The sequence below is a fragment of the Bison bison genome, unplaced genomic scaffold (genome assembly GCF_000754665.1).
Source record: "Bison bison bison isolate TAMUID 2011002044 unplaced genomic scaffold, Bison_UMD1.0 scf7180017864235, whole genome shotgun sequence".
Taxonomy (NCBI): Eukaryota; Metazoa; Chordata; class Mammalia; order Artiodactyla; family Bovidae; genus Bison; species Bison bison.
In genome coordinates this window covers 8532498-8547687 of record NW_011494807.1, presented here as the reverse complement: position 1 = coordinate 8547687, position 15190 = coordinate 8532498, and the positions used below count along the sequence as shown (strand labels likewise).

Genomic DNA, 15190 nt, shown 5'->3' with positions numbered 1-15190 from the left:
GAGTCTTCTCCGACACCACAGTTCAAAAGCATCAGTTCTTCAGTGCTCAGCTTTCTTCACAGTCCAACTCTCACATCCATATATGACCACTGGAAAAACCATAGCCTTGACTAGACAGACCTTTGTTGGCAAAGTAATGTCTCTGCTTTTCAATATGCTATCGAGGTTGGTCATAACTTTCCTTCCAAGGAGTAAGCGTCTTTTAATTTCATGGCTGCAGTCACCATCTGTAGTGATTTTGGAGCCCAGAAAAATAAAGTCTGATACTGTTTCCACTGTTTCCCCATCTATTTCCCATGAAGTGATTAATATATAGCATATAGTATTTATTTACTGTACTACATAGAATTCCTAGATTAGATATAGATTACTGTATAATTTATATAATTTAACATTACTATTAAAGATAAAATACTGTATAGATCTACTAGATTAACACTGACTGGATTTGCTAGAGGAAAAACTTTTGTTTATTCTCTGGCACTTTTCACCTTCCAATGCACTTGCCTGTCTATTGTCTTTATTGCTTTTGAAAGTGAAAGTGAAGGTGTTAGTTGCTCAGCCGTGTCCGACTCTTTGCGACCCCATGTCCTGTAGCCCACAAGGCTCCTCTGTCCAGGGAATTCTCCAGGCAAGAATACTGGAGTGGTCCCTTCTCCAGGGCATCTTCCTGACCCAGGGATCAAACCTGTGTCCTACATTGGCAGGCGGATTCTTTACCTTCTGAGCCATCAGGTTAAGCCCCTCTTGCTTTTACTGTCTCCCAACTAGAATGTAAGCTCTGTTTCGGCAAAAATCTGTTATATTCATTAATGTTTCTGAGGCATTTAGAATAGTATCTAACACGCAGTAGATACTCAGTAAATATCTTTTGAATTAATAAATGGAATTGATATTAAAATATTCTTGAAAACCACTGTTTCATAGAAATAGTCCTGGTTGAAAAAAGCCCTTAATTTCTACCCAAAAAAAAAAAAAAAATCACAAATTACAGACTCTCCTCATCTTTTGTATTTGTAGTTAGACTTTTTTACGGTGATATTTTGTCAAAGAGGCCTAGTTTTTCTGAACACAATTATGGAAAATGTGTCATCTGATCTGAAACTTCCTGAATGTCCTTCAGGATTGAGTAATGTCTGAAAGCTTATTTGTTTGATTTTGTTTATGCAGCAAAGATAAGTTTTGGGCTCCATTTGACTAAAAATATAATGGATTAATACTGCTACAGGAGCAAAATGAAATCTGCCACATGGTTAAAATGTCTGGAAAAACAAGTTCTGCTTTATTTCAAAATCATGGCATCGTCAGAAGGCTCTCAATTAAACACTAATCTTCAGTTCAGGCTATTTTAAGACTACATCTTACTGTGATTTCATTTTCCCCTTTAAATTCCTAGACTGTTTCCCAAATACTCTGCCAAATTAATTTGGAAGGTAATAGAATGGGAAACAATAAGACAATAAAACATGATACATGTCATACTTTTGTATAATAGTGATCTTTTTAAAGGGGTAGTTGAAAATTTTTGTAGAGTTGAAAACATTTAGCTGTGTAGATGATAGCAGTAAATAGCTTAATGTTGGTTTTAAAATACGGTTTATATTAGCCAAGAGAGGACATTGCTGAAGTTCTAAATATAATACTATCCTGTAACTGGTGCAATTAGTGAATTACTTTAACTGCAGCCTAGGAGGGAATGAAAGGGATCTTATAATCAAAAAGTAACTGTGAAAAATGAGATCCAATATGAAATTAAAATGATACTTAAAAAAACATTAAGCTGTGAGGAAACTAGTAATTTTTTTGTTTTGTTTTTTACTTTTCACTGTTGCTGTCATGACTTTCTGGACTTAAATAAGCGGTGTCAGAAGAAACCCCTTCCTAGGGTGTTATGAGGTCAGTCATAATGATTCTTGACTCCTTCCCTATTGAGAGCATTTCAGTTGTAGTCCATAAGCCTAAGTCTAATCTACATTTAGGCTTGTATATTCTTCATTTTATTAAACACAAAGGAACCAAAGTTGCCTCACATAGGCCTTAAAATTTAAGCTAGCATAAAATGAGTGAATTAAAGGCATAAAAAAGTGGCATTAAACTGTTTTTCAAAAATATTTATAAACTTCAAATAAATATGTCATGAACTGTCACTTGCATATGTTGTATTATTATTTTTTTTTCACAGTTAAGTTCTTTTTAAATCTTCACTGACTTACAAGTTCACTCTAATTAGAAGGAAATTTTATTTAAAATTAATACTTGACTTTGGGTCTTTGAGATTTTCAGATAGTGTAAACTTAAAATTTTAAAGAAAGTGCAGAGAGTTTGATAAGAAGCTGCTGCAGGCAATATTCCTTGTAGAAGTTTTCAAATCAACCTGATTCTTCTTAGCACTCTCTAGTCTTTCTTCAGCAGAAAATGACTCCATTTAAAGATGAGTACTAAAGAAAAACTGAAAAAAAAGAGAGAAAAAGCATGAGGAAAAGATAGAATTATCTAAATTAACACAAATTTCATGTACTCTTTTATCTCATGGAAATGAAAAATAATGTGTTTCTACTCTTAACAGGTGCTCGAAGAAGCACTCTAAGAGTTCAGTAAAGACAATCAGAGATGCATAGTGCATACTGATCATACTCAAGAAAGAAACTGAAGGAATAAAAACTTTACCTAATGAAAGGCAAATATTACACATACACATACAGACTTAACATAAAACTGAACAAAATCATGACAAAGGTTGATAAGCTTGAGGAGATCACAAAGTGAAATGTCAGAGGACAATAAAGACTGATTGGAAAGAAGCAGAAAGGTGGTAAAGAAAGCTGAAGCAATGAACAGAAAACAACAGACAAATTTTCTAAAATAGAAGTTTCAGTTTGCAGTTTGGAAGGTATAGCAGTTGACTAAGAAAGAGAAGATAAAGGAGAATCTTGTGGGCATAATAAGACAGAATAAGCAAGTATCTTCTTTAAAGGGAATACCCTAAGGGGTCTCAAACTTCTCTCGAGCAACTCATAGACCAGAAAACAGTGTGGCAGGGTCTACAGACTTCTGGCCTTGATACATATTTTTGTAAATAGAAGTATTTTAGGTGCTCTGCAAAGAATCAACTCTAGGGGGGACCAGAGTGGAAGAAAAAAAAACTCAGAAGTTTCCTGTGACAGTACAGGTGATATATGATGAAGCTTGAGACCAGAGTAGAGGCAGAGAGCCAAGATTTGAGATATATTTGGGAAGCAAGCACTTGGTACTGATGGGAAGAAGTGAGAGGATGCCCAGTTTCTCTCTTAACGTTTCTGATTTTGACATTGGGATAAACAATGATGACATCTGTTGAGACAAAGAGGATTGAGACAGAACCATGCTCTGTTTTATTTTATTTCAAGTTTGAAGTCCTACAGGTAGTAAGTTATCAATATTTACTTATTGGGATGATCATTTATTCAGCATTGGAATTTTGTGAATGCATGAATAGATATTCTGGCCGAATCAAACCACACTGAACCGTTGCCAAGACAGACTATATGTCTTAGGCCCCAGATAGAGACAGGACTATTTTTCAATTGCTATACTTAAAGACTGACATTTGTTTTTGTAGAAATATAAGTACTGTGTATGAATATCTATGGAGTGTAGAAATAACTTACATTTTAAAAGTGAATCTTATTTGGGGACAGACCAAGTTAAAAAATCATGCACTATTAGTACAGTAATAGGAGTTGGTCCTTAGTTCCCGCAGATATAAATTAAATGAACCATTTTTATATGCCTGTAGTGCTGGCACATATTTTTCACATTTTAATGTCAGCTAAAAATAATATACCATCTAATACTAATTTATATAATAAAATCAGTTTATTATCTCTTAAGGCAAGTTTATTTGGAGAAGTTGGAGAATAACCGAGTTCATAAACTAGAATTACTATTGCTTTGTCACATTATTTATAACCTTAGTAGACATAGACTGAAGTGATTGTCTAAGGTTTAAGTTTCAAAAGATTTAATTTTATTCGGTAAAATTCTTATATGTGATTTGAAGTTATCCAACATTTAAAGAAATAATAAGCCTCTGCCTGAATTGAAGGGAAGAACAGAAACACATCTGTATAATTTGTCCAGTGGAAAACCCATCAGACATTAGTGGTTCCTTATGCTAGCTTGGAAGATGCAGAAACTCTTGCATAATTTGAAGGTCTGAGGCTGGCTTCTTTTGTTTTTATAGGGAACACTTGTGTGTGCCTCTAGGTTCCTGTTGATTATTTCAATAAGATTTCTTTAAAACTTTCTTTTTTATTTTAGTGATTAATGATCTCCCTAAAAGAAATTAATTCTGTATCGCTGTGTAGGATATTTCAAAAAATAAGAGTTCTATTTATTTTTTCTAGGAAAAGTACTTTTCAGGCAATTACAAAATAAACCCTGTAAAGTCAGAATGCTTTTTCCTTTGAAAAATTACTGAATCTACTAAATATGTAGTCAAAGTTTTTATGAACAGTACTAAGGGATTTACAGGGATTTGGCCTCATTTTTCATTTTATACCAAAATATTCTTTCTTTGATTTATCTACCAGGAAAAAAGCGGTTTCTACGGATGTTTTTTACCACTGTAATGAGGGTAGAAATGTAGTACATTTTTAAAATAATGCAGTTTGAAATGTTGTAAATTAAATTCTTCAGTATGTAAACTTCTTGTCATATAATTCATTTTAGTTGCTTTTTGTTTGGATCAGATATCCTTTAATAAGACAGTGATACCTATTTTCATCTCAAGATAACAATATTTTGTGTGCTGTGCCCAGTTGTGTCCAACTCTTTTGTGACCCTGTGGACTGTAGCCTGCCAGGTTCCTCTGTCTGTGGGATTTTCCAGGCACGAATACTGGAGTGGGTTGTCATTTCCTTTTCTAAGGGATCTTCCCAACCCAGGGGTCAAACCCTTGTCTCCAGAGTCTCCTGCATTGTAGATGGATTCTTTACTGCTAAGCCACTGGGGAAGCCCCAGTTTACACAGTAAGATATACCAAACTTGTGGATTTACCAAAAAATAGCAGGATAAGTCAATATACACTGACATAGAAATGTATCAATAAAATGTTTTAATGGAAAAAGATAAGAGGCAAAGCAACACATATAGTGTGATCTTATTCTGATTAAATTAATGGGCCACCACTCTGAATTTGTCTATGAATAATTCTAAAAGAACAGACTACTAATGTATCAATGGTTATCTCTTTTAATTTTCTGTTTTTCTGCATCTTTAATATTTCTTACAATGAGTACATCAATTGTTATATAGATATAATATTAATAAATCTGTTACGTTGGCCTGTCGATTTGGATAGCTAATGTAAATCTGCATAAGCTTATATATTGTATGCCCTTTTATATACCATGTTCATCATAACAATATACTGAATTACCTTTTACACAAAGAGAATTTAAGGTGAATTTAGATATAAAGTGAAAGACTCAGAAACTCTAAATAAAGAAAATTTTCCCAATCTCCTATAATGTGTTAGCTGTAGTTTTTTTATACAGGGTCTTTATCAGGTGGAGGACATTCCCTTGTATTTCTGGCTTACTGAGATTTTAAAAAATCTATTAGTGATCATGAATGAGTGTTGAACTTTGCCGTTGCTTTTTTCATATCCAAGAGATATTCATATGTTGTCTCTTCCTTAATCTGTTTGATGAACTGATTTATGTTTGAATGTGGAAGCCTTAAATTCCTGGAATAAACGTTTTACTTAGTCATGATATGTTAACTTTTTATATATTGCTAAAGTTGACTGGCTAATAATTTTTGTATGCTCATCCCCAATTTAATCACAATTTAATCACAATTATGATGATTTATTTTAATATGAAGCTTTGGCTTCAGGGTAATGCCAACTCAGTGAAATGGGTTGGGCAGTGTCCTCTCTTCTCTTTTCTGTGTGACTCTGTGTATATTTCTTTCTTAAATGTTTGAAAGAATTTAACAGCAAAGCCACCTAGACCTGAAATTTTCTTCTGGCAAAGATTTTAAACTAAGACTTAAGTTACTTTAATAGATGTAAGTCTTTTCAGATTATATGTTTGTTCTCCTGAGGTGATGGAAAGTTAGAGGCTGCTGACTATTCATCACCAGGAGAGTGGACAGACTGAGAAAGTAGCCTTGACATATGTATGATCATGTGTAAACAGCTAGTGGGAGGCTGCTGTATAACACAGGGAGCTCAGCCTGGTGCCCAGAGGGATGGGGTGAAGTGGGGGAGGCGAGCATGGAGGGAGGCTCAAGCGGATACCAAAACAACATTGTAAAGCAATTACATTCCAATTAAAAATAAAAGGAAGTCTTCTGTAGCAAATCAAAGCAAGGGATTGGTTGTCCACAAAACACTATGGATGGATTTTAGAAACAGAATTCTGAAAGTCAAACCAAGAGACAAAATGAGGTCTTTAATGTATACCATTTACCTAAACTAAAATACATGCATACGAAGGGATCCTGACTCCCCTCACTTTGTTGCTTTGAGAACAAGTGGATTTCTGCTACACATTAAAAAAGTACGCATGTGTAGATAAATATTCTGAAAATTAGTGATATCTATATCGAAAATACTTTCTGCTTACAGATGTTGATGAATGCCAGGCTATTCCTGGGATATGCCAGGGAGGAAACTGTATCAATACAGTGGGCTCTTTTGAATGCAAATGTCCTGCTGGTCACAAGCAGAGCGAAACTACTCAGAAATGTGAAGGTGAGTATCTCCCTTTCAAGGGACATGTCTGACTCTGAATCTGGGAAAAATTTAATCACAATTATGATGATTTATTTTAATATGAAAGTGAAGGAATAACCTTAGAGTAGTTTTGTGTTGGTTTGTATATTTAATGGGTTTCATTTGGAAAAAAGAACCAGTATCATTTTACATTTGGTTTAGCTCAGTTTCTGTATTGTAGTGAGAATGGTAGCAATCCAACAATTTTTATTTTTCCTTCATAGTTTTCTATTTCACTTATGAAATTATATCAAACATTAAAATTAGGTAAAGATAAGTTCAAGTGAAATATATTAAAGCAACGCATTAGAGGTACTCCGTCATATGTTATAAAATAAAGACTTTAAGTTTTGTATTGATATTGTGCGTAATTGACCGTCTAATAAAAGACAAGTATAATTGACTCAAGGAGGGTTTGGAAATTATCACAGCAGGTAATCCCCCAGAAAATAGCTTAGTCAAGTAAAGATCTTAAAAAAAAAACTAATACTTTTTGGAATATGAGTTTGGGACTATAATATTGAAATGTAAATTTTATCAGCATTCCTCAAACAGAATAAATTCACTTGTTATATGTATCTTTGAAAACTTTATCAAAATTATGAAATTCAGGAAGCTTCTAAGTGTGTCTAGTTTTAATTAATATAGAGGTTTAGGAAATTATGATGCTTCTGGTAGTGTTAAAGTATAATGTTTGTCTTTTCCGTTATTACTTAAATCAATTTATTATTAACTGAACTCATTTTCTGAAAGCTTTAATAGAGTATATCTTTTCTCATTTTGTTACATAAGTGTTTTTATCTATTCAGAGTTTTAAAAAACAATTTTGCAGTTTTTGCCAGTCTAACTTTTCTGAGGTGGAAAAATATATATGGAAAATTCAATAATCTGAACTTATTCCTTATGCCTACTAGGATATTAACTGAGAGCATTTTTTTTTTTGATTCAGTAGTGCCAAACATATATAATAATTACTTCTGGTGAAAATATTATCACAAGTTCATTTAGACCTTTTACCTTCAATACCTGGTATATATAATTAAGTCTTTTGTTTTTTTTCCCCTTTCCAAAAGGCAATATTTGGGATTGTCTCTGTTCAGTTCAGTTCAGTTCAGTTGCTCAGACCTGTCCAACTCTTTGCAACCCCATGAACCACGTCACGCCAGGCCTCCCTGTCCATCACCAACTCCCGGAGTCCACCCAAACCCATGTCCATTGAGTAGGTGATGCCATCCAACCATCTCATCCTCTGTCATCCCCTTCTCCTCCTGCCCTCAATCTTTCCCAGCATCAGGGTCTTTTCAAATGAGTCAGCTCTTCACATCAGGTGGCCAAAGTATTGGAGTTTCAGCTTCAGCATCAGTCCTTCCAGTGAATATTCAGGACTGATCTCCTTTAGGATGGACTGGTTGGATCTCCATGCAGTCCAAGGGCTCTCAAGAGTCTTCTCCAACACCACAGTTCAAAAGCATCAATTCTTCTGTGCTCAGCTTTCATTATAGTCCAACTCTCACATCCGTACATGATCACTATAAAAACCATAGCCTTGACTAGATGGACCTTTGTTGACAAAGTAATGTCTCTGTTTCTGATACTTGATTATAAAAATTGTGTCCCTCTCTGTCAACAAAAGAAGTGGGAAAAATAAAATCTAGAGTATAATGATGGAGAACAGGTAAGAAGAGGAACTATTTCCTAGATAAGAAGTAGAGTATGAATACACACGGAATTGGACTAGAGAGTTAGGGATCTGCAGGAAGTCTGGGTTGAACTGCTATTTCCTTGCTATGTTCTGTATTTTTCTTCCCCCCTCTTTTGGGGTTGATTCTGTTGCTCAACCTTTTATCACCACCCCACTCCTTTACTTTTTTACTTCTGGAGTCATATACAAACTAGATCCAAGGGGGTGGACTTAGGAACAAAAGGAGAGTTTGATTATAGGTAAGAAGGTACAGCCACCAACTGATGAGAGTGGTTATGACAGTTCCATTAATCATCCAACAATGTATTACTTCTTAGTTGAAAACGGAATGAGCATTTTCTACATCACATTTCATCAAAACAACATGTAGAGCCAAGACAGAGTTTGGCTAAAGACAGTGCAACTCTTTATTCACACTTGTCTATGTTCTTTAGGAAAGGGGGCTATTGATGTAATGGAGGCACCACCCAGAGCCCTGAATCCAGTCGTCTCTTTCCTTATTTCCTCCCAAGCAGCCAAATCTATTTAACCAATGCCCAGAAAAAATTATATGATTTAATGTTTGGGACTGGTGGGGAATAGCAGAATTAGAAGAAGTGGTGATTAGAATTTGAAAACTAAAGGTTTTATGAAGCCTTGACTTTGTGTCTAAGTCATATTTATTTGGATAGGTCTTAAAAGTGACTATTATCAATTTTCTTTGAGTTATACTCTTTCTTTATGTAAAAGAACAAGTGGTATTTCCTTACATAAATTTATTTAATGTAATTGGTGGCATAATGTATCTGGAAAGACTGCAAACTGTTGTTACACTCAGTTACAAGTTTTAAATTATACTCAGTTAATATAGTATCAATGTAAAAAGTGTTGCCATGAATTTAAAGTTAGTGTTTATTCTAAATAAAAATACAATGATAGCAATTACTTTGAACCAAATGTTGAAGGTAAGATATTTTAACTTTTGTATGGATTACAATGAATGTTAAAATATAGAACTAAAAGATTTAAATGATGCCCTTCCTATTTCTGTTGTAGCACATTTTATATTTCTGTTCATATGTCAGTGAAATTCTCCAAAGAAGTCTTTTTTAATCTGTAAGTTACTAGATCTGTTCAGAAATAAGAAAGGTGACTCCATCACATTTTCCTGTGATTAGGAAAATGGTGGTAGCATTAACAAGAAATCGTAAAGTCAGCTTAATAACTTTGATAAATTGTCTTATTGATTTCTTGTGTTACTTGTTTATTGACCATCTCACTTCAACACTTGAGTAAGGTCATTGAGGACAAAAACTCTGTCTTATTTCGTGCTGATAAATTTCATTTATTACAGACCCTGAAACAGTCTTGATATATTGTAAGCTACATTGATTCATTGGGAACAGGGTGTATAGTAAGTTAAGTTCTTTTACCTGGGTTGAATGTCCAAATGAAAAGAAAATATGGGGCCAGAGTTGAGATTGTATTTGGAAAGAGGCCAGTGATCTTCATCATGGGAACTTTTGCTTTATCTGATTTTTTTTCACTTCCTTAATAATTTTGTTTCACTTTGGTTGTAATTCAAAGGCTAAGAGGATAAACATTGTGCAGTTCAGCATTTTTAGATTTTTGTGTCGTTGTCCCTCTTTCAGTTCAGTTCAGTCACTCAGCCGTGTCCAACTCTTTGCAAACCCATGGACCACAGCATGCCAGGCCACCCTGTCCATTACCAACTCCCAGAGTTCACTCACTCAAACTCATGTCCATTGAGTTGGTGATGCCATCCAACCATCTCATCTTCTGTCGTCCCTTTCCCCTCCCACCTTCAATCTTTCCCAGCATCAGGGTCTTTTCAAATGAGTCAGTTCTTCACATCAGGTGGTCAAAATATTGGAGCTTCAGCTTCAGCATCAGTCCTTCCAGTGAATTTTCAGGACTGATTTCCTTTAGGATGGACTAGTTGAATCTCCTTGCAGTCCAAGGAACTCTCAAGAGTCTTCTCCAGCACTACAGTTCAAAAGCATCAGTTCTTCAGCACTCAGCTGTTATAGTTCAACTCTCACATCCATACATGACCACTGGAAAAACCATAGCTTTGACTAGATGGACTTTTGTTGGCAAAATAATCTCTGCTTTTTAATATGCTATCTGGGTTGGTCATAACTTTTCTTCCAAAGAGCAAGCTTCTTTTAATTTCATGACTGGAGTCACCATCTGCAGTGATTTTATTTTGAAGCCCCCCAAAATAAAGTCTGTCACTGTTTCCACTCTTTCCCCATCTATTTGCCATAAAGTAATGGGCCATGATCTTAGTTTTCTGAATGTTGAGTTTTAAGCCAACTTTTTCACTCTCTTCTTTCACTTTTATCAAGAGGCTCTTTAGTTCTTCTTTGCTTTCTGCCATAAGGGTGATGTCATCTGCATATCGGAGAAGACAATGGCAACCCACTCCAGTACTCTTGCCTGGGAAATCCCATGGACGGAGGAGCCTGGTAGGCTACAGTATGGGGTCCTGAAGAGTCGGACACGACTGAGCGACTTCACTTTCACTTTTCACCTTCATGCACTGGAGAAGGAAATGGCAACCCACTCCAGTGTTCTTGCTGGAGAATCCCAGGGATGGGGGAGCCTGCTGGGCTGGTCTATGGAGTCCCACAGAGTCGAACATGACTGATGTGACTTAGCAGCAGCATCTGCATATCTGAGGTTATTGATATTTCTTCTGCCAATATTGATTCCAGCTTGTGCTTTATCCAGCCTGGCGTTTCTCATGATGTACTCTGCATATCCAGCTTGTGCTTTATCCAGCCCAGTGTTTCTCATGATGTACTCTGCATATAAGTTAAATAGGCAGGGTGACAATAAACAGAGGTCAGGGACCTTCACTCTCTATCTAAAAGAAAGAACTGTCTTCTGCTTTGAGATATCTTCTTAACTAAAATCTTCTTCAAAAGGCTTGTTCTATTGAATCTTTGAGTTTGAACATACATAGTTTATACTAACATGAAAAAATGATGAGGGAGTGTTCATCTCCTAATTTAACATTTGAAACCTGTCAGTCAATATCTATCATTAAGGTTTGTTTTGTTTCATATCATTAGGAGAATTCTCTTGTGGGATTATTTTTTCACATTTAGATGTAGGCTAGTGTCCAAGCAGAGAGATGCTGCTGCTGCTGCTGCTGCTAAGTCGCATCAGTCGGGAATGAATATAAATATATATTTCTCTGAGTGTATGTGTGTGTGTTTGCCTAAAAGAATCCCTTATCTTTCTCCATCACTAACTTAGTACCCGAGATTCAGTAAAATCTCTTACATTTACTAAAGTCATGTCTTATTTTTCCTAAGTCTGTCATAAAATGGCCAAAGTGATTCTTTGGTGTAGTAAACTATTCACATCCAAAAAGAAAGTTGTTTCAGTTATTTACTCTTTTCAAAGATTTACTCATCTAAATCTGTCTAATTTAAATGAAGAAAAGTAGAACACGTCAATATAATAGGAAAGAGTATATCAGAATACTGTCCACATTTTTTTTATATAACAAAAAATGTAAATTTGAACTTCAGTCTACTTGGATAAGCACAACTAGGTACCGGATGTCCTTACATGATCTCCTCTTCCACACTATACCTTCTCTGACATTCCTTGAGTTATTCTTTCCTGGCTTAAATGGAAGGCAGAAAAATAGCATCATTATATTGGAAAATTTCCCTTCAGTGGCCCTTCATATGTCAAATAGTTGTTTGCAATTTATTCTGAAGAGTCTTCAGCTTTGTTCCATTACCACAGGATTTAGTTGTTTGGGATTTCTGACAACAAATATATTTATTTATACTCATGAAACTCATGAAAGTTGTTGGCACAGTGTCATTAGTGGCTGTTCCAACTCTGCTTTGATAAACCATGGAGAATAAACGTCTGTGCTAAACTGAAAAGCGCTTGCTTTTACTCATATTTCCAAAAGTGTATTAACTTTAAAATAAATAATAAATAAGCTCATTGACTATTTCCCAAAAAGAACACTACATATTAAAAATTGAGATTCAAGTAAGAGAACTGTAAATTTGGGGAAATGTTTTAGGTCATTCATTTAAAAACACAAAACTATCATCTTTTAAATCTTCTTAAAAAGAAATTTGCAGCACTGTATTTAAAATGTAAACGAACTCCCTCTTAAAGAATCCGCCTGCAAGGCAGGAGACCCCGGTTCTATTCCTGGGTCAGGAAGATCCGCTGGAAAAGGGATAGGCTACCCCCTCCAGTATTCTGGCCTGGAGAATTCCATGGACTGGACAGTCCATGGGGTCACAAAGAATCAGACACAGCTGTGTGACTTTCATTTTCACTTCACTCCCTTAAATAAGAAACACCAGGCTCCTAAACCCAAACCTACTTTCTGCTCTCGTAACAATGAGCACTTTTTATTTTGCTTTATAAGTAATTTTTTTGTTTGCATCTGCCTGTAAGTAATGCACCAAAATAGCGTTAATAAAAACGAATATTTATGGAGCACTTAGTGTGCTCTCAGCTACACTTAAACCACTTTGCGTAGGTTTTCTTATTGAGTCATAATACAGTGCTATGAGTTTGGTTACTGGTTTTTTAGTAGTTTTTTATTTATTTATTTTTGGCTGTACTGGGTCTTCGTTGCTGCCAGGGCTTTCCTCTAGTTGGCAGCGAGCAGGGGCTGCTCTCTAGTTGTGGCTTGTGGGTGGGCTTCTTACTGCAGGGGCTTCTCTTGTGAAGAGGGGGCTCTAGGGCATGTGAGCTTCAGTTGTTGCAGCTCTCGGGCTCTAGAGTACGGGCTTAGGTGCTCTGTGGCATGTGAGATCTTTGCAAATCAGGGATTGAACCTGTGTCTTCTGCATTAGCAGGCATGTTCTTTATCACTGAACCATCAAGAAAGCCCTGGTTACTATTATTAACTCGCTTTACAGAAGAGACTGAGACACAGAGAGTCTTAAGTAACCTTTGCAAGTTTTAACGGCTATGAAACTGTGGGGCCAGGATTCCAACCTGCTAGATTTATTCCAGAGCTTTCACTCTCAGCGAGCACTATTGAGCAAGCAAGAGTGGGTGACCAGGTAGCACACATCCCAACGCATGGACTGCATTTATCGGGAAATGTATTTATAGCAGCAGCAACAGGAGTACCATTCTGTGCCCTGTGATCCAGAAAGGCCTGAGTTAGATCCATTTCAGTGATCCTGGCACAACCTGTAGAGTTTTTGCTGTATTTCCTACTTATTAAAATGAAAGTTTATTCTGTACCACTGTGCTAAAAATAGTCCATCCTCTATGACTTGAGAATTGAAATTGCAGGTGAAGGAGAACGGCAGTAGTGAAAGATGGAACTGAACTAACAGAAGAAAGTCAGTAGTAGAGGTCTAAAGAAATTAATTATAAAAGAGAAAGAGGTCAGGGTGATAATTATGGTGAAGTGGATTGTAATTTTTTATGTTTTTTGGCAAAAACATAAATAGTATTTAAAAGAGTGTATGTGATACTCTATTGTGAAGAAAGTGAAAGTGTTAGTCCCTCAAGCATGTCTGACTCAGTACAACCTCATGGACCCAATAGGCTCCTCTGTCCATGGAATTCTCCAGGCAAAGATACTGGAGTGGGTAGTCATTCACTTCTCCAAAGGATCTTCCTAACCTAGGGATCAAACCCAGGTCTTCTGCCTTGCAGGCAGTCTTTACTGTCTGCTGCTGCTGCTGCTGCTGCTGCTAAGTCGCTTCAGTCATGTCCAACTCTGTGCGAGCCCATAGACGGCAGCCCACCAGGCTCCCCCGTCCCTGGGATTCTCCAGGCAAGAACACTGGAGTGGGTTGCCATTTCCTTCTCCAATGCACGAAAGTGAAAAGTGAAAGTGAAGTCGCTCAGTCGAGTCCGACTCTTAGCAACCCCATGGACTGCAGCCTACAGACTCCTCCGTCCATGGGATTCTCCAGGCAAGAGTACTGGAGTGGGGTGCCATTGCCTTCTCCATCTGAGCCACCAGTAATTAATGTGAAGAAAGAGGTTCTTAAATCATCTTTAAACAAAAAGCTGGTAGAATCCTGGTCATCAACTGCAAATAAACTGCATGGCCCAGTGAAATCACAGCTGATGTAGATGTCAAAACACAAGCTGGACCTTTGCAAATATATAGCTTTTAAAGCAGGGAACAGGTCAGTCTATCTATATTTCATGGTGATTGCATGTATTTCGGACACATCTATCTATCTATATGTCTGTGCTGCCTCTCTCAGGTACATAGAATTGTATTCATCACAGTATTTGTTTCATGGCATAATCTCAGTATTATTCCACCCATACCCTGCTCTCTGTCTCTCTTTTTTTTTTTTCCTTTGTTTCCTTAGCTTAAAGCTTGGAGCAATTTCAGAGGCTTCCACTTGTTCTTCCCAACTATGGCAGTTCTTGCCCTACAGGTCAAGTGCTATCTGTGTCCGTTGTGTCAACTGATAGGGATGTTCAGGCTAATTATACATTAGGGATCTTGGGAAATAAACACTGGGTGGGTCCATGCACTCAGTGGACCCACTGTGACCTGACCCGGGTCCTAAGCTTCATTTATTGCCTGGCTTTTCTGTATCCTCATACTAATGTGGACCGTGATGCCACCAAAGGTGCCACCACCCTGTGTTTGGGTGCCATCAGTTCAGTTCAGTTGCTCAGTCGTGTCCGACTCTTTGCAACCCCATGAATCGCAGCACGCCAGGCCTCCCTGTCCATCACCAACT

The 15190-nt window shown here is 36.6% G+C and overlaps 1 protein-coding gene across 1 annotated transcript in view; it reads left to right on the top strand.

Moving 5' to 3' along the window:
* FBN2 (fibrillin 2) overlaps positions 1–15190 on the top strand; it is a 223808-nt gene that overhangs the window by 62966 nt on the left and 145652 nt on the right. Inside the window, exon 7 of the mRNA XM_010846349.1 lies at positions 6617–6742. Within this exon, the coding sequence (XP_010844651.1) occupies positions 6617–6742 (126 nt within the window). The remainder of the gene's footprint in view (positions 1–6616; positions 6743–15190) is intronic.